The sequence below is a fragment of the Catharus ustulatus genome, chromosome 2 (genome assembly GCF_009819885.2).
Source record: "Catharus ustulatus isolate bCatUst1 chromosome 2, bCatUst1.pri.v2, whole genome shotgun sequence".
NCBI lineage: Eukaryota > Metazoa > Chordata > Aves > Passeriformes > Turdidae > Catharus > Catharus ustulatus.
In genome coordinates, this window is record NC_046222.1 from 29523304 (window position 1) to 29543584 (window position 20281).

Sequence of the window (20281 nt, forward strand, 5' to 3'; positions counted from 1 at the left end):
TGCTCTATGATTCCAACCTCCTAAAACCGGAGACTCCTGAGACTTGTCTTCACTCATCCACTAGGATATTTCCAATCACTCTAAAAGGACAATTTCTCCAGCACCATTTTAGAAAGTGTTTATGTTGCACTGACAGCTGTTCCAGGAAATCTGCAAGCTAGCCAGTTCTGTAAGGGAGTTCATGATTACTTTAACTGAGTATATCCCTGCTTTAAGCACTTCAATTCTAGGAGAAGTAAACTTCTCAGATCCCATTACCACTACAGTGATCCAGGTAACTATTAACAAGGATCTTAAAAAAAAAATCAAGTAATTTTTGTCAGATTTTTTTTGCTCCTTCCTGTCAAACTAATTTTATTTTGTTGACCTGGATTTCTTGCTTGTTTTAGAGAGAAGCAATTTACTTCCCCGGTGTTCCAGTATTTCACATCTGGACTGTTGTGGCAGCCTTCTTGACATCATTAAGGACCAGAACACAGCTGGCTCTTTTCCAGCCTTGTAGGTTTTTCCAAGCAGTCCAGAGTCTGACAGAGATCAACCCACAGATGCCTCCAGGTGGCTTTCACAGGAGGACTTCACCATTTATTGAGGATTGATGATCAAAAGAGTCTTTGCCCCAAGAGGTCCCATTTAAAACCCTTCTTTACTGTTTGCCTAGGAAGTACACCATCCCCATATGACACTAGCACCAACACAGAATAAATATTTACAGAACACTTCCCCTCCTCTCATTACAAACAATTCTGCTATCTGCAGTCAGTAATGGACAAGTGCCATGTTCAATTGTATCAAAAACAAAAGGCATTCTGAAAAAAGCTGCTCATGTTTCCAGCCTTGTCACTTATAGCCTTTGTTCCCACTGGCTTCATTTTGGTACTTTGTATTTTCTAGCTTCTACTGGTTCTTTTGCTCCTCTGGTAATTAAACACTGCACAACTGTTGCCCTTATTCCCTCTCTTCCAAGGTTAGCTTTTAATGTGTTGTCACTTGCAAGCCATTAAAAAAATGCCCAGGTTTTATCCAAATTTTGGTCTAAATTGTATCATTATGCAAGTCAGAGCATTCTGTCAGTGGCAGCAGAAATCTCTGGAAAGCTCCTTGCAGCTGGCTAGGGCTTTGAACACCTCTCTCACCACTTCCTAGAGAGCTTGCTGCCAATGCCAGCCATTAAATCCCATGTCCTATCTATTGAAACCAAGCTGCTTGGAGCAGTTACCATCCTTCATCACCCCTGCACTCTGCCCAAGGCCCATTTTCCAGTTCAGGCCACATCCATCATTTCTTCTGTCAGTTGAGCACCAGTTGATGTCTGAGTAACCAATCCCCAGCTGAAGAGATCAGTTCTCCTGCCACAGCCTGCGCACCCACCAGATCATGGCAGAGTATCCCTGTTTCTAAAACCATACCAGAGACACAGCCAACACCTTCCATAAATTTGCTTCACCTCTGTCTAAGAAAGGAAGCCCCAGGAAGTGGTGTAATACAATCTGGGGATCAGATTGTATTACAGATTCAGACTGCGGCAGGGGTACCACAAACCATATAAGCCACAGCCTGGGGAAGAACTCATCCTTTTTTCTGTGTAGAATGAACAGAAAAACAGAATGAACATCCCTTCTCGATGCAAAAGCAAACACTGACTCAGTGCTAACCCACTTGAACAGAAAAGAACACCAGCTTCTGAGCTGATGGCTGCCAGGGTCCCCCTGCAATGACAAGTGGGAGTAGCACTGATCTTAACACACGCTGTCCTCTGAACCCGGGCAGAGCTTTGGCTTCATAACTAAATGAGTAAAATCCTTCTTGGATCCTCATACAAGTTATCTGGGTGAGGAACACATTCCATGTTTCTTGCAGATGAAAGGCTTAAACCTTCCTGATGAGCAGACCACAAGCAGGAAGACTTGGTTTGTCAGGCTGTGCCAATGAAATTGATAAAGAGGAGCTTCAGCAGGGGCCATCTCCTCACAGTTACTTTCAGACTGCATATCTTCAGGAATTGTTTTGGAGCCTAATGTTATGTTAGCAACAGGTGCCAGAGCTTCTGGCAACAAGGGAAGCAAGCTATCAGGGTATCTGGAAAACCTATCCACCTTCTTGAAGACACATAGTTTGTCCTGGTGGCTTATTTTCTCAGATGTACTGCCCAACAGACAGTGAGGGTTGGCCTCTGCCACCTCTACTCCTCCTCATTTAAGACAAAGCAATTGATGAAGTAAATGATCAAGCAATAGTGGGAATAAACGTTCACCTTCTTGTGAGGGCATGACTGCAGGAGCAGGTATTTTTCACAGCCACCAGAAAGCTCAGTAGCTTTCTGCAAGTACATTAAGTACATTTTTAAGCCTGACTTATGCAGAATGTCACTTTTTAGTGACAGGATTACTACATGAAAAAGGTCTACCACATTGACCATTTACAATAAATGCAGAGCTAAGAGAGAAAAACTAGAGAGACCAATTGTCGCAGTTTATTTTGGAGGTGACATCAAGGCAAACAGAGTATTGGTTTCAATGAATTTTATTTAATTCTGTATTATACAAGTGGGATCTGAATCCCCAAACTTCCCACCATCAACATAATGGAGAAGCACCACTACACAAGAGGAAGGCAGAATTTTGAAGGCGGAAGACAGACTGGACCAAGCCGTTTCTCCCCACGTGGTCAGAAATTCTTCCTTCTTCACACAGTGTGCTTCCCAGACCAGCAGGTGTACCCCAGGAATAAGAGAGACAAAGCTAGCTCTAAACACTCCCTCTGCCCCCTCCTCTCCCCAACAAAAGAGGCTGCTCAATGTCAGCAGTGGAATGGTTAAAGACAGGGAGTACATCAGGTTTTCAGTCTCTCAACCAGCCCACTAGATTAAGAAGTAGCCTGGTTACTCCCTCTCTCCTGAAAAAGATCGAGGAAAATGAAAGACCTAAAATGCTGAAGACTTACCTCCTTTCCTTCCCTTCCCCCATCCCATAGCCTTGTTCTCTAAGCAGAGAATAGGCAATGAACTCTGAGGAGGCTGAAGAAAAGGAAAATCAGGGGCTACCTGAATCCCTGGGAATCTGGTGGTTACCCTGGTGCCCTCATTCATTCCCTTTGAGGTTCAGAGACCTGTTTGGAATAGTACACAGAGAGGGCCTCCCTTAAGGACTCAGAAGCAACCAGGGATACAGAAGACACAGGAACCACCATGAGGGTACACACCATTCCAGGGATGGCCCAAACCACAAACAGGGCAAGACTTCCCTTCAGCCAAGGCCCCAAGGGCTGGGGGAAACTGGGACAAGGCCCTGGCAGGGGGAAGAGAGCTCCTGCAGCATTACTGAGGTCTCATGTGAATTTACTTCTTCTTCCTCTCCTGGGAACAGCGAGGGCAGAACCTGTTAGAAAGGGAAGACCAAAGCCAACATTTAGGGCATGACATGAGCCTCAAGTACATGGTCCCAAAAGACCTTTTCCAAGGTCTCTGACAAAGCCTTTATTCAAATTTTCTTTTTAATGATATCTTCTAAGTGTGTATATAGAGCACTTTTCCCCCTGCCACCTAGGACCTCCCCTTTCCAAATGCCAATGGGCCCCCCAGGCTGCTTCACTCACCATTTTCCTCTTGGCTTTGTTGTCAGACCCACACAGGCAAAATGAAACCATTCAATGGAACACTGTTGGGGTGAAAAGCAGCCAGTTAAAGAGCAGTTTCCTTCTGAAATATTTTTTTTTGGGTTACCAGAGTTTCCCAGCATTTACAGTAATTTCACGATTATAAGCCGCACCTGATTATAAGCCGCATGTCCCGGTGTCGGCAACTGTCTTGGGTTACAGTACAGGGTGTGATAAAAGGTATCGATTCTATCACCATCTGTTGAGGGTGGGGGCAGTGATCCTTATCTCCGCGGGAGATATTCTGCTAACAGGCCATCCATTGAAACCAGGCAGGGCATTGTTCTTTATCTTTTCACAACCCATCCTTCCTCTAGCAAGTCATTTTCTGCTAATGGCCCATTGAATCCCACTGTGTGACTGATAAAATTACAGTAATTTCGCAAATACAAGCCGCAGCAATTTGACAAAAATTTTGGTGGAAACCCGGAAGTGCGGCTAATAGTCGGGGGCAGCTAATATGTGAATAATTTTCTGACTTTTACAACCCCAGACGTGCCAGCCAGGGCGCCGAGCCAAGCACCTGCCAGTAAAAGCTGGCATTCCGCGATTGTTACAGTGTTACTGGGCTGCCCTGGTTCCCTGCAGGCAGCATGGGGGAAGGGAGAGAGGCGGGAGAGCTCTCTTCTTCCCTCCTCTGCCGCAGCCCAGGGCAGGACGGGGAGGGGGGGCGCTGCCATTGCCGCGGCTCGGGGAGCCGACGGGAGCCCCGCGCAGCCATTGCTGTGGCCCGGGGAGGAGGCGGGGTGCTTTGTCCGCGCCCGCCGCTGGCGCCACGGGTGCGGGAAAGCTCCGTCCCCGCCCGCCGCCGCTGCCGTAGGAGCGGGGGAAGCTCCGTCCCTGCCTGCCACCGCGGGGCAGCGCCGACCCGGGGTGACCGAGCCCAGTGGCAGCGGCGATCGGCCCCGAGCGGCAGCACCGGGCTGGGCCACCTGGCCCCGTCAGCAGCCCCTAGCGGGCCGAGCCTGCACAGCCTTAGCTCAGCCAGTAAACCCCGCCCTCCCGCGGTTCTGTTACTAATTGCACACGGGTCCTTGCTGCGAACGACAGAGCGGCTTATATTCGGGCGCGGTTTATTTATGGACAAAAACCGAAATATTTGCCAACACCCAGAGATGCGGCTTATACTCAGTGCGGCTTGTATTCGTGAATTTACTGTATTTCATCCCATTGGAAGTTGCTCCAGCCAGGGGGAAGAGTCCAACATTTCTTACCAAGATAAAAACAGAGGTTTTGGGACACTAAAGGAGCCCCTTTCTCCACTGGACTCCAGAGGAAAACCAGATTTCTCCACATCACCACTGGACCTCTGGAGGGAAACTGTACCTTCTGCAGGAGCACTGCTTCAACTGAATCACATCTGTCACTGCAAGAGGACTGCAGGCACCATTTAATGGCACTGCTACCAACACCCTGCCTGACAGGGTGTCAGGTTGTACTCTGACTTTGTCAGGGTTTGGGGTTTGTTTCATTGTAGTACTGTATTTCTATTTTAATTTCCCTAGTAAAGAACTGTTATTCCTAAGTCCCATATGTTGCCTGAAAGCCCCTTGATTTCAAAATTATAATAATTTGGAGGGAGGGGGTTTACATTCTCCATTTCAAAGAGAGGTTCCTGCCTTTCTCAGCAGACACCTGTCCTCCAAACTAAAACAGCAACTTTTCGTTCTTTGTCCATATATAAGCCGCACCCGATTATAAGCCGCACTTCAGGTTTGGACCAAAATTTCAGTCAAAATGGTGCAGCTTATAATCATGAAATTACTGTAATCACAAACTCCTAAATCACTAGCAGTGATCAAGGATTGAATACTCACACCCAACCTACATTGTGTTAGCAAGGAGAAGTCCCCTTCTCCCTTGCTAAGTTTAGGGAGAAAAAAACATTTTAGGAAAACCCTGAAGAAAGAGGCCCTTCAGCAGTCATCGCTCCTCTGCCCATCCCAACAACCTGAGGTAAGCCTCTCCTTGTCACTGCTTACTGTTGCAGACAAGACTTGCCATGCAAGACTCATCTCCACTCCGTTCCCTCCCATTTCCACCACATGCAGGCTCTTACATCTGGGTTGTCACAGCCAATCATCTCCCCATAGGAGACCTGGTGGCAGAGGCAGTAAGTGGGCTCATTGGGGTCCACGGGCATATCCAGTACATCCGAGGGGTGAACATTTCCAAAGGTGACTGAAGGCATCCCATACTCTGTGCTACTGCAGGACAGGAATAAAGTAAGTCAGCAAAGTAAATGGTTTTGTGTATCTTCATGTGTCCCAAGACAGTGCCTTTGTTTGCCAGAGACAGATAATTCTCTTACATAAGCACCCAAGGGGACCTGCTTTCCCCTTCAATCCACACTCCCCCGAAAGAACAAAAAAGTTTCCTTCTTCTTGCTTCCCAAGAAAGGACAGAGGACACACAGTTCCAGCCTGGGGATCTCAGGGAAGCCTGGCTAGGCCTGCCTTGGTCTGATTTCTAGTGCTGTTTCTCATTCCCTCAAGTCCCTTAAACACTTACGTGCGGACAAGCTTCAATTTCTTTTGGGCAGTTTTTGGTGCTTCCTCATCAGAGTTTTTCCCTTTAGAGCGAGCACGGGCAGCTTTTTTCTCTTTCTGGGCTCGGCCCTCTGGTAAGAGAAAAAGGTATTGCATCTGTCACCCCACCAAAACAGACACCTGACAGTGACAACCTCTGCAGCACTAAAATACACTCCCCTACTTTGAAATGTATATTGGTTTTGGGCCGTGCACCCCATCTTAATTTATCTAGCGGCCTTGAATACGGTCATACAAGAAGAGCCCAGGTCACCATCTTTTTACCTGTCCTTCAGACTCCAGCGCAACAGTCTTTGATCTGCACCACTCCAGTGCCTGCCTTCATCCCCACCACTTCCATAGTCACTTGGCTGCCTCCTGAATCAATCTGCAGCCCAGTGGTGGTACTCACTCTTCTTGCCCTTGCTGGAAGAACTGTCATAGTCACTCGACTCTATCTGCTTCTCCTTCAGGTCTGCTTCAAAGCGAGCGAGGTCTGTGTCCAGCCGCCGAATGTGCTTATCGACCTGCAAAGACAGCAGTGACCAGAGGTTACCACAGGACAGAGCCCAGGAAAGCAAAGAGAGGACAAAGAGGGGACAAAGGTGCAGGGGGCTTGCAATAAAGAGCTGAGAAGCAAGAGTGGGCATGGCCTAAAAATGAGAGATGGGTGGTTTTAGTTCGGGTGTTCACATAAGCATGAAACACTTCCCTTCATACCATCTCGTAGGTCTGCATAGCCAGCTGAACCTTGTCATCCCCAAATTCCTTGCACTTTCCATAGGCTTCCTGGATTTGCTTGAGAAGCCCCAGTTTTTCCTCTGAAGACAAAGTCCGTGCATTGCTGATATACTCCGTGGCCAACTTATCAATCTCTGACTTGAGGTCTGAAACGAGTGAACCATTAAATACACAAACACCACACACACTACAGAGCCCTCCATGAGAAGAGACTGATTTACTGGAGCAGCTACAGGCCTCCTCCCCTGCCTGGAGATCCCCACAACAAAGGCAAAGCATAACAAAGCCGGTCAAGCTACATACTCCTTGTCTTGGCAACAAAACCATCTCTAATCCTCACCTTCTGTCCTCTGATCCAGATCTCGCATGAGTTGGAAGTTTCTCTGTAATTCAAATGGCAGGTTCTCAATACCTGCAGAGAAAAGCAGAATACATGGAGAAATCGGGTTCTTGTCCACAATGCCAAGGTAGCAACAAAGCTAACCAGTAATAACAGACACACCCCTCTGGTGCAAATCAGCCTGCTTCCATTTGTTGCCAGCCCCAAAGGAGACAAACTATAAAAATATTATATATTTAATGCAGAAGCATACTTCTAGAGTACATATTAGTTAGGAGAAAACTACTGCCATGCAGAAAGATCCACACTAAGAAAGCAGAAACCCAAAATCTGTATGAGTGTCAGTCATTATAATACAACATCTCCATCCAGAAACTCCACTCAGTAATGAAAAAACAGCACAACAGCTGGTAAATAAAGCCATTTAGTTATTTCTATAAAAGCATGTAATAATTAAGTTGATCAAATGCTAATTCATTGAAAAGTGAATTCATTTAATGCATTCATTTAACATACAGGGGACATTGGACACTTTGGGCAGAGCAAAGATCAAGTCTGAGATGGGATGGGGAACAGAGAGCAGTCTTAACCCCTTGTGATTTGTAATTTGTTGTGCCTTCTGCACTGCCATCTCAGGGTGGTCTGTCCAACACCTGGAAGGATGCCACACATTGTGAATAATAAATGTTTGTAGGGCTCTGAATGAGCACTGTGAAGTTGATAGTCAATTAATTTTCAATACACTATGCTACTCACCCCCCCAGGCATCACCAGATGCTCAACTGGCAAAGCTGATAATAACAATTCTCATTTTTCCATGCCTGTCTAATCAAAATGAGATCTAGTGTCACTGCATTAACCTGAAGTCTAAGCTTGATTACTGTCCCCTTTATACCTAACAAAAATAATAAATCTCTCTTGAAGGTTGTAAAAAAAGGTGTTGGGAAAAGCTCTTCACAAAGACAAGAGAAGCATGTCTGAGCTTCCTGAGCTCGCTCTCCAGCTCACAGGGAGTGCAACTGAAGTTGTGTCCGGCCATCACCAAAGCTGTCCAACACATCAGTCCAGGCAGCAACCTCTATTTTCACTGCACATACTTCCACAGCAATGAATGCTCTTCTGCTTTCCTGAAGAGCAACCAGTTGACAGGGAAGATTCTGTATGCAAGAAGGTTTTAACAAGTTTTAACAAGTACTACATAACAGGACATGAAATTAATTCCTAAAAGAGGTAAAACCAACTGTGGGCCTTGCTGAGCACAGAATTTGTTCCTTTTACTTAATTTTTTCCCAAACAGCATAATAAGAAGTTACATTCAGAATCTTTAGGAGCAATCAAGCTTCTACTTCAATGTACTTTTGTTGTGATTTCTGGTTTAGTTACCTGAGAAATGCTCAGATAGTAGGTGTCCTTAAGCATCCAGATACATAATCCACAGCACATACGCATCACCCCTCTGCATTCAAGGACAGTTAAAAGCGCAAATTCAAATTCTGAAAAATTACTAAGTGGCAAAATTAAGTCTGTTGGCACATCCTGAATTTGATACTTCTATGTTTGTTCAGCATGACAGACTTCACACAAGGTTTAAGCAGCTGACTACTGGATTACATGCCTATGGTTCAAAAAAGCATCTCAACACGACGGGGACACAATGCTGAGAATAATTATTGCTTATAGAGGGAGCTTACGGCAGGGATGAAATCCAGTTTGGGAATCTAGAGACCATGCTTTTTTCCTTCCTGCAATCCCCAGCCTCATCAACTCTAAATCTTTCAATTTATACAGCAAATGAAACATGGGTCATTCTGCAGCAAGCTGCTTTTCATTCCTTTCCAAAGCATCTGCTGCAGAAGACAAGACAGGTATCCTCTAGAGGAAAACAAAGCTCTTCCTGCACTGCACACAATATGTCAAATTTATATTGAGTTTATTAATCCTGGAAGATCACAGCTTCTAAATTCTGGACTTGTGGTTTTTAGAAAAGATTAATGTAATTTCTTTTTCTCTTACAGATGGTAAAAGCACAAATTCCACCAGGTACTGTCAGCTTTCCCTCAGCAGGGCTAGAAACCTTCAGATAGAGCAAGCACCTGAGCCAGCACAAAAACCAGTAGGATACTCCTGTGTGGGCAGAACAACCCCATGTGAGGTTACAGTCACATTTCACAGCGATGTTCTTGCACCAGGAGAAATGCAAGCAGGAGTTGGATTATGCTGCACAACCTGAAAGGAACTGTGCTCTAGTTTTTAAAGCCATCACTGGAAAAATCTGCCACCACCACTGATGCCAGCACATGCCATTGTCTGGACAGCATCTGTCTGTCTTTCTTTAGCCTCTATGTGCCCACCACCTTTGAGAGCCCCTCTCTCCCCAGAGCCTGCTCCCCTCCGTGCTGGCCCCCAGCGCCTCAACCAGGCCAGTGCCTCCCCTGCCCCGTTTCCTGCCGCCAGGTGTGCAGAGCCGTCTGCTCTGGGCAGCTCTCAGAGGGTGGGGGGAGCTGTCACCTGTCTCTGGTTCTGGCTGAGCAAATGCACCATGGGTGGATCATTTATGCACATCTGAGCCATGATCTTTCAGAGGCTCATTAGCTGGGCAGGCTTCCACTGGGGCTGATGAGACAAACCCTGTCAGTTGAATTCCTTCCCTGCTAAAATCAGCAAAATTATTTCCTAAAACAACAGCAAAATATTTCACTCTGCAAATCTATTATTGGACAAATGTTCTGCCACTGCTTTGTCAATAAACAGAGAAAATGAAACAAGTGACAGTACAGTGACTTTATAATCAGAACTGCTACAAAGATACTTTACCTGTTCAACTGAATGTGGAAGGAAGCTGAGCAGACCATTACAAATTATGATTCAGAAAGAATCTGGCAATAACAAAAAGCATAACAAGATAAAGCTGCAGATAAGCAAGTTATAGCTGAGCAGCAAACTATTTGTATGGTACATAACTTAATCTAGCTGTGGGGATGTTTTCTATGATCTGCAGATTAACTCCAAAGCTCTTGTATAGTTTTAAACAGAAGTGATTCCCTGCATCACAGAATTTATCACAGGTGCCAGAACATGTGCTGAAATTGCTTGACCTGTGCTGTGCTGGCTATCAGACATTATCACTCTCTGAGTCCCATTAAAAAACAAAAAAATCTAGATTTGAGTCTCCATTCCCTTATTTCTACCACAACACCTTTCCTCCCCATTTCTAAAAACATTCATGCTATTTATGTAATTTCATTTCCTCCTGTTCTTCTCCTTTTTCCCTCTACAATTAATTTTGTTCTTTCATCTTAGTAAGATTCACCTACAATTATAATGACTAAATACTATCTATCATAAAATACCCACGTAATTCTCAGATTATGAAACTAATAATTGTAGAGAAAAAATACCCTAGAGGCATCTTTGATCACTAGAGAAAAGTGATGATATGCAACGACAGAAAAATAAGGAAAAGCAAGGATCTCTTTCCAAACAAATGGCACAAGCAGCAAGAGAGGAATAGGAGGATGGTGAAAATATACAGGAAATAAAATGTTAGCAAGGTCAGCAGCTTGGCCCAAAGCATGGGCTGGCATTACTGCAACTGTGCCTCAGAATGGGTAAGCCTGGAAGAGACCACAGTGGGTCATCTGGTCCAACCTCCCTGCTCAAGCAGGGTCATCCCAGAGCACATGGCACAGGACTGCCTCCAGGCAGTTCTGGACTATGCCCAGAGAGGGAGACACCACAACCTTAGTGGGGAATCTCTTCTATTGCTTTGTCACCCACATATTAAATAAATTCTTCCTCATGTTCAGGTGGAACGTCCTGTGCATCAGTTTCTGCCCATTGCCCTGTGTCCTAGTGGTTGACAGCACTGGGAAGAGCCTGGATCCATCCTCAACATCCTTCCTGCAGATACTTATAGACATTGATGAGCCCCCTCTCAGACATCTCTTCTAAAGGCCAAACAGGTCCCGCTGCCTCAGCCTTTCCTCATGAGAAAGACGCTTCAGTCTCCAAATCATCCTCATTCGCCTCTGCTGGACACGCTCCAGGAGCTCCATGTCTCTCTTTAATGAGGAGCCCAGAACAGGACACAGCACTCCAGATGTGCCTCACCAGGCCTGAGTAGATGGGCAGGATCCCTCCCTCGACCCACTGGCAATGCTTTTCCTAATGGACTCACTGCACAGATCCATACAGAAGCCTTGTGCAGCCCTACTGACTCCTCTCATGGTATTATCCTGTAAATAACTCACAGTGAATTTTTTTTCACCCCTTCCTCTTCTTACTTTGTTTTAATTTAGTCACAAGCTTATGTTTCTCTACCTACCTTCATCTTTCCTCAAATGTTATTCCTTCACTAAGCCCATTGTTCTTTTGTCTCTTATATTCTCCTCTTTCTTTGACATTCTTTTCCCTGTTCATTCTTCCACAGGCATCCATAACCATGCCGTGTTCTCCCTTAAGAATCACACACTCTCTCTCCAAAAGTCAGAACCCAGTATCACTTTTTTTCTCTCCAAGAATTATTCTTTTATTTACTTCTTTTTAGAAACACACGTGGGGTGTCAGGTGCAGGTAACTGATATTTAAACTTCATCTACTTAACTCAGATGTTAACTGTGACACACAAATGCAGAGAGCAAGCCTACACAGCCTGGTAATTTCAATTGTACTTCAATCCTCTGCAGCATGTCTGTGCTGTGCCAAACAATGGATTTCTGCTGCCCAAAGTCCTAAAAACAGATCAATAGCACCAAGCACCATCCAAACACACAGTGCCTTTCCCAAGACATCTGTTCACTCACCATGTTTAGATACATGTTTATATTTTATTAAAAAATTGGAAAATACATTTTGAAACATAACCACAGTTGCTTTATTGAACAACTTAGATTTCAGTAAACACTTTAGACACCACATTGCTAAAGGCAATTTAAAAAATTCCTGCTTGTGCCAGGGATGGCCACAGTGAGAGGCTAAGTTCTTTGCCCCCCAAGACAGCCATCTGGCTGGGATCTTGATGGGGAAGCACATCGGACTTTTCAGTACTCCACGATTCTCATAATTTTGTAGCACTTGAAGCACACATCAGGACAACTGGCTTGCAGCTATCTTCAGGAGCTCCCTTGTTCCCTCATTAGGGGGCAGGGTGTCTCTTATATCCCTCCTTTCAAAGTGTATCACCCCTCGAAATTCCTGCTTCTACTCTGTCCTGCATTCTCAAGTAATCAATCACCTTCCGACAGAGTTTACTGAAATTGGTGCTTGAGCACAATATATCCCTTTCCCTCTATTCAGAGATGGTTCAGCCCTGATGCAATAAAACCTAACCTGTATCATTATCCTCACAACACCTTGGTAAGGGATAACCCTACCTACAGTTTTAAGAGGGCGCTCAGGTGCATGGCAGACTGATTTAGCCACAGCCGCCCAGGAATTCTCTGGCCACATCACATATCCCAAGCTTTGGGCCAATGCCCTGCACACCAGTCCACCCAAGCACATCTACTTCAAACACTGTCCGAAGAAATGGGCACCAGTCAGCAGTGACAGTCACCATCAGCGACAGTTAGCCATGGAAACCCGATACTCTGCCAAAGTGTGGGCCCATTTCTCAGGAAGGAAGGGCTCTTTTTGTTGTCTTCTTGTAGCTCAAATGCTACAGCATCCACAGCCAAGATAGCAGGCAATGTTGTTAAGTCTCAGAAAAGAGATTGTTATTGTTAAAAGATCAACCTTGATTTGAAAAGTTTGAAAGTCTTAGAAGACTGGCACAACAAGCGAGACTCACAACACTCTTGACATTTGCAGCCTGCCACAGACCTCCAAAGGCAGGGACAACCACCAAAGAGACCACAGGGCTGTTTGGAAAAAACAATGACATCGGATTTGCACTTGGGTAAGCGAAGAACTACAGCGAAAACATAGCATGCTTTGCCATGTAAAGCAATCTTGTATCAGCTCCAATAAAAATATCAGCCAACAATAAAATCAATTTTAAATGAATTGGTCATTAAATGTATCAGCTCAGTGTGGGTTGTGCAAGTAGTTTTCACACAATAACAAATGATACCTATGAATCACCAGATTCTCTCCCCTGCGTAAAATCTTTTGTAATTTTCCATAGATCATGTGGTGCATCACAGGTGTAACTAATCCAAATCTCAGTAAGGTGAAAGGCATAACTACAGTAAGACAGTGACAAGTAGAGAAACGATTTATTAAGAGACTTGCATTTCTGAAGAATGATGTGAGAAACTGTAGAGGCAGGGACAGGGAGTATGGCTGCATGCTACACTGGGGAGGGGATAAAAGTAATGAAGGTAGGGAATGCAAGAGATAAAAGAACTGCTGGGGAAATTGGAACACAGCCAGGTCTGGGAAGGAATCAAGGGTTTGCCTACAGCAATTTCCGACATCACACCCATGTCCTCTGAGAGCTTTAAGATGATGATACTCATCATACCCTCATTTGATAAATCCATACAGAGGAAAATCCAGGTAGATGTAGCTATTCCAAAAGAACAATCCTATTTTACTAGGTTGGCTAATGTTATCAAGGAATGAAAGGACATTCCCATGTCAGTTGTAGGAGAAAGAAGATGACTTCCATGAGGACATGCGCTGCTTCTGTTGCTCTGTGCTTATGCTGGCTTAAGTGCCTACTGACAAATGCAAATAGAAGGAACAAAGGAAACTCAATGCCTCCCTAACTGGCACAAAAAGGGGAAAAACCCAAGGTAAATTGACTACATAGTACCACGTTAACTTACTAGCTGAGGTCTCCTCATCTAAGCCTGCTGTCTCCATCACCCTCCGCGCCAAGGCAGGCATGTCCTAGTGCCTGTCACAGAACAAGTCCTGACTAGCAGCCTCCAAGGTAGCAGAATTACATAATACAATGCAGCTGTCTGAGCAGCCCGGTGTGTGACATCCTTCTGCCTTTCCAGCTCATCAAGGTTACCTGCTACTCCAGCTGCTCATGACTCTCCCAAATGTTTAGATCTAATTTAAACGAAATGCTAGCTTTAGTTCCTCAGGGAAGATGGAAACAGTTGTTGTTGAGGGGAGGTACACGGTTAGTATGTTGCCACAGAAGATCATTCATGTGTTGTCACTAAGTACAAGTACTGTATTCTGGCACCCATTAGGTGGGTAAACAGGGAAGCACTGATGGCAGAAAACACAGGTGGTTGCACAGCAGCTCTCCCTACAATAAAGACAATCCCTACACTCATGGCACGTTCACATACAAACAGAATCTTGATTTGGGACTGTTATCTGAGTATGTGTGCTTCAACAGTGTCTTCCACAAAACAACTCTACAATCCTCTTGAAACTTCCAAGCATCAAGAAAACTCAGGGTTTGCATCCCATCTTCTGGAAAACCTGTGTTAATGACCCCTCTGCCCCTCAAAGCCTCCACAACAGTATTTCTAACCTCGTAGGAGGGCCAACACTGAGCCAAGCACAATAACTCCAGCTTGAGCAAGCACAAACTCTTCTCATGCACATTCTATCTTTTAACCACAAACCACTGTTTTCTTCCTTCTTCTTCCTCCATTCCTTTCTGCATCTCTAACTCCTTTGGCACACATAGGTTTTCCCTTACTAAAGCTGCATGGTTACTGCTTGAGGGAAAGCACTTTTAAATCTTGCTTTCTCCCCTCAAAACCAGGCATAAAATGGCTTAGAAACCAGGACAGTATTTGATGTTTTTATGTTTTATTTTAATGTTTAAATTCAGCCACTGGAGAAAAACACTCAGGAGGAAAAGTGGAACAAGACACGTTCCTCTTCTCCCATTCCCTGAATCCTTTGTAGCTCAATAAGTAGGATGAAGGAATGAAGGTGATCAGAGTAAACAAGATACGGAGTTTCTCTGTCAGGATGCTCAGCACAGAAGGAATGTGCGTATTTTTCTGCTGCAAAGACATCTTCCAAGAGCGCAACACATTTCAGACAGATCTGCTTTGTAATTAACAGCTTAAAGCCAAGGAAATGGCATGCTTAATCCTAGGTCTAAATCCAGTTTCAAGTTACAGCAAGGACTTGAAAGCTGCTGAAATACCTGACTTAAGAAGCTTCTAGACACGTTTACTAAGAGAACTCTTCTTAACCTGGCTATTCCGCAAAAAAATCACGGAACAGAACTTTAGATGTCTAAAGCAGAGGGCTCAAAATATATGAACTGAAGCAGCTGGGGCTGTATGCCTAGCTTTGTCAGACTGCTCACGCATTTTAACATATCGTTTTTAATTACCTATTCACATGATGTTTCATACAAGGTGTTTCTCATTGCCAGTGACTGAGCACTGATTCAAAGTTTTATTCTATCCTCTTTGTTCAATACAGTCACATGCTTAGACCCAGAGCTCAATCTGAAAACTGACTTTGTAATCACCTTTTCAAGGTGTTCACTATTGTGACACTGAACTGTTTTCACAGTGCTGCAGTGGAGTGGCCCATGTCCCTCACCAACAGAATGAAGACCAAGAGATTTACTGAGGCCAAGAGATTAACGCCAAGAAGGCCAGTTAATTACAAACTCTCCTCTTGAAATGTGCAAAAATGCTTCACAGCCTGACTTTTCAGAATTATCTGTTCAAGGCAGACTCCAGCTACAGCTGTGAGTGTTCTGCACGTCTGCTCCTCTGACTAAAAACTTCCACTCATAATCTGAGGGAAGCACAATCCAAGCAAGGAAAACTTCTATAAAGTGGAACTCATGACATAAATAAAAACATCAAACCCAGTTGCTTCAAACAGAAGGCCACCTTTTTTCTTCCTACAATTTTCACTTTATTCCTTAAATACCTTCCTTTATTCAAAGATATGAACAGGTCCTACAAATAGCTGCCCTCTTTCATCACACATTCCTCACTCATTCCCTGAGTAGATCCAGGCAGAAAACCATACGGAAGAGAATCTCTGTGGGAGGAAAAAAGACAATAGAAAACTATGTCTGCAAGAACATTATACTACTAAAAGAACTCAGTTTCAAGACACAGATGTAAATTAAGAATTAGACACTTTTTATAAGAGATGACTAAAAGTTCTGGACTATTTATTACTATCAAATTTCAGGAAGTTTTAGGATATTAGTGAACTACTTTAAAATGGAACTGAATGTTTTTATAACACTGAAATGATGTGGGGAAAAAAAGGGGAGTAGCAGGAAGGAAACTGAATGCTGTCAATCAGCATCAAGAAGAAGACTCGTGTCTAAAATACCGTCAGGAGTTCAGGTAGAACACCAGGAGAGCAAGCTTAGAAAAGAACAATATGGGTAATTAGAAAAATATGCTATTACCTATCAGCAGCCTAACTTACTGAAGACTCTGATGGGTGCTCTTTGACTCTAAGTATCACAATTCACATGTGCTTTCCTGAAAGAAATCTAGAATAAGCACAGCAAGTGTCTTATGATTAGCTAATAATAGTAAGTAATATTGCACCAGACAAAACTGAGCAAGGCCTTTAGAGATCTAAGAGTAAGCAAAAGAGGCTAAACCATCACAGCAAAGAATATTTTGTTCTTCCTAAAATCTTTGTAACCAGATATTTTTCAGGACTTTTAGATTGTGCACATCACTTTTATTTTTTTCATTATTTTAATATATTTAAGACACCTCAACAATAATAGTGACTCTATTAATATCCACCTTCAATAGGACGAGAATCTCTAATCCAATCGCAGGACCACAAATCTCAGCAGAGAGAGGAGTTTGGCATTTCCTCTGCGTGCCTGTACAAGAGAGGAAAAGGAGTTCCCAGGTTGGCTGATTTTAATTGACTGTGACGACATGATCGAGAGGTGTTTGACTTTGGCAGGAGCATTTCCCAGCCACCAACCTTCCCTTCTCTCCAACTGGGTACCTACCATACCTCTCCACATTCAGTGCTGCATCCTGCTTGTCTCTGCTTACCAACTGCAGATCCCAGGCTTTTGCTCCTTTATTTTTGCTCTGCAGCTCTTACCCAAAATACACCTCTGCCCTCCCAGGAAAACCCTGCATCCTCTCCATGCACTTACTCCTTGTCCATCTGCTTCTTTCTCCTCCTTCCCAGCCCTTGTCCTCCCAGCTGAGGAGCCTCAGTCAACTTCAGCCTTCTACAACAGACTGAGAACTGCACAAGAACATAAATCTTCACTCCTCTCCAACCTGCCTCCTCATTCAACTCTTCTTCCTGGCTTTTGCATTCTCTTTCCTTGCAGCTCCTAGATCCTTGCCTGTTCAACTGCAGCTTCTTTTCAGCTTTCACTGAAATTTATTATGGTTCTTGAACATTTTTATTATAGACATTTCCTTTCCTAATGACAAAAGGAGCACTGAAGACACAAGGAACGAGACACCCTGTGCCCATATCAGCACCTTATCATTTCTGTGCTGGAAGAAACCCAGTGTAGCAAGACATCTTAAGAGCCAAACTCCATTTTTTCCCGTGCATATGCAAACAGACAGTGAGAGATTTAACTGGCCGGCTACAGTGAAGCAGAAGACACATTACCAGAACTACCCAGCTTTAAACACACCACTACACGAACATCCTCCCGTCTCTAGTGCCAGCAGACCAGCAGGAAAATGTCAGAACAGCATTCCTCAAAGAATAGGAACTCATTAACCCATTCATTGAGAAACAACTCCTCTGATGGATCTGCTCGGCTGTTTTAAGAACGCGTGGGTAAAACATGCACTGAAAGTGTCATCCCCAAAGGGCAGAGTTTGTCGAGATTTTAAGCACCTTAAGGCCGGATGATAAAATAGGTAATATAGTAGGGACTCTGATAACGTTACCAACTCCATTAGTATTTACAGACCTCGTCTTCGGCCAGAAATGCAGGGCTGCATTTATAAATTGATAGCGCAGAAAACTACCGTAACTACCGCCCCACAGATCCAAAAGTTATCTCTGACTAGACGTCCATCCCGGGAAACCACTGACAGCCAAGTTCCCGCTCCCGAGAGGCGGCTGGAGCTGCACCGGGCTCCTTTCTCATGGGACAAACCAGTCGCGGGGCCTCGGTGTCAGAGCTCCCGCAGCAGCTGCAGCCGAGCCTTGCCCTACGGTCGAGGCCCCTCCGCACGGCCTGGGGACCGGGCGCCCCACAGCCAGGGCCGGGCTGCGCCTGAGGGGCTGGGAGAGCTCGTAGGCGCCCTGGGCGGTGCTCGGCCCCCGCGGGGCCCCGCCCCTCGGCAGATCCGTGCCCCCCGGGCCGGCTCAGTCGCGGCCTCGGCCCCGCCCCGGCAGCTCTTACTGTCCAGGTAGTGCTCCAGGTACATCCCCGCCGCCATCTTGAGCCGCACACACCGGCGCTTCCGGCGGGAAGCAGAGGTGCGCGCCCCCCGGAAGCGGCTCTGCCCGGCTGCGAAGCCGCTTCCGCCCGCCTGCCCCGGCACTTCCGCCCCGCTCGCGCCGCCATTTCGGGCTCTGCGTAGCTGTTCCGGCCGTCCTCGAGGGCAGCCGGGGCGCTGGGGCATCGCTCCTACGGGGAAGGGCTGAGCGAGCTGGGCCTCTTCAGCCCGAGAGGCTCAGACGAATGAGAGGGGACCACATCCATGTCTATAAATAACTGAAAGGAGAATGTGAGACTCTTCTCGGTGGTGCCAAGCACTAGGACAGAAACCGAGGCACAGAACGTTCCATGTGAACATGAGAAGAACTTCCTTACTGTGCGGGTGACTGAGCACTGGGACAGATTGCCCAGAGAGGTTGTGGCGTCTACCTCACTGGCGATATTCCAGAACCACCTGGATACAATCCTGTGCCAGGTGCTCTGGGATGACTGCATGAGCAGGGAGGCTGGAACAGTGATCCACTGTGCGCCCTTCTGACCTGGCCCATTCTGTGATGTGGCTGAGGGAATGCTGTTGACTTGTTACTATGGATTTCCATTCACCTCTTATCCACCAGTGCCAAGCAGCAGCTGTTGTGTCATAATCAGAGAGGGATGGTCTATGCTGCAGGAGGACTGGTACAATCTCACACTTCTAATAGACTAACAAAGGGAATTCACTTAAAGATGTGACCCGCGCGCTCTTTTTCATCATGCCAGAGCCACTTTTGTGACCATACATCACGATCCACTTGAAGGTTTAGAGCCCCTCTCTGAGGAGTTGACGAGCCCTTCCCCCGCCGTCCTTTGCTACATGCATGGTGTGGTGGTGTGAAGTCACATGCGATTATGGAGGAACTGACACAAAATTATCTTACTTTTGTTGATCCTCAGGTTCCAAGACATGTAGGATTGTTTTTTCGAGTGGTCAGCGTTCATTTAGCATCCTACACAGTTTAGGAGGCACTGGGTTTGGTAAATAGTACATTTCATCCACCTTTCTCCTGCCTACTCACCTACACGATCCTGTTTTTCCCTTCCAGTCTGTATAATGACAGCCATTGCTAAGAATTGAATGCTCCCAGATTCTGGCCACAAAGAGAAGTGATTAGATTTCTTTTTCTCTCTTTTCCTCCCAAAGATCTTCCAACACACCATGCCTTTATTTATATAGATATACTAGGATTGAGTCTTGGAGCAGCCTGCACTGCAAGACTGAGGAGCTGTTATATAAAGGAACTGCAGCTGTTTGAACTATGAACCCTCTTGTTGTTAAATACTTAGTTAATTCAGAGATCCTCTGTGTTCTGATGATGGAGTTTTCCATTCCTCTTCCTACAGTCATTTAAGTTATTTATGACATATTTTTAATTATTCAAAACACATTTCTTAGTCTTTTCATTTCCCATGTAGAGCAGCTGGCTTCAGTTAGCTGAACATTATTGTTAAGCCTCTTTAAAGTACTTCAAAATTCTTGTATAAATTGCCTTACACTCTTAATTAAGGAGAAGGATGTGGCTGTTACATTAAGAGAAAAAAAAAAAAAAAAGTGGTCCCCATACCATGTCACAGTCCTACACCAGAATCTCCCAAACACATCCTGCTTGAGGCTACCAAGCTGAATGGACCTGATGCTAAAAATTAGACATTCTTAGACATCACTGATTTGTTTAAGAGACCACCTAG

At 45.1% G+C, this 20281-nt stretch overlaps 1 protein-coding gene across 4 annotated transcripts; it reads right to left on the reverse strand.

Annotated features, from left to right (window-relative positions):
- Positions 1-2504: 2504 nt before the first annotated feature.
- On the reverse strand, positions 2505-18755 carry ING4 (inhibitor of growth family member 4). 4 transcript variants are annotated; one of them, XR_004417101.1, is made up of 9 exons: positions 18518-18755; positions 7261-7332; positions 6900-7066; positions 6592-6706; positions 6163-6271; positions 5711-5858; positions 3592-3653; positions 3199-3374; positions 2505-3105 (listed from the first exon to the last, which is right to left on the reverse strand). XR_004417101.1 is itself a non-coding variant. In XM_033052656.1 (9 exons), exons 3-9 carry the CDS (start codon positions 7286-7288, stop codon positions 3335-3337), a joined length of 669 nt encoding a protein of 222 aa, XP_032908547.1. In that variant the 5' UTR covers positions 7289-7332; positions 16923-17005; positions 18518-18605; the 3' UTR covers positions 2505-3334. The 4 variants fall into 4 exon arrangements, 3 of the variants coding, with proteins under 3 accessions (XP_032908547.1, XP_032908545.1, XP_032908546.1); XM_033052656.1 differs by adding an exon at positions 16923-17005 and having other exon boundaries at positions 2505-3374; positions 18518-18605; XM_033052654.1 differs by having other exon boundaries at positions 2505-3374.
- Between the last annotated feature and the right edge of the window lie 1526 nt (positions 18756-20281).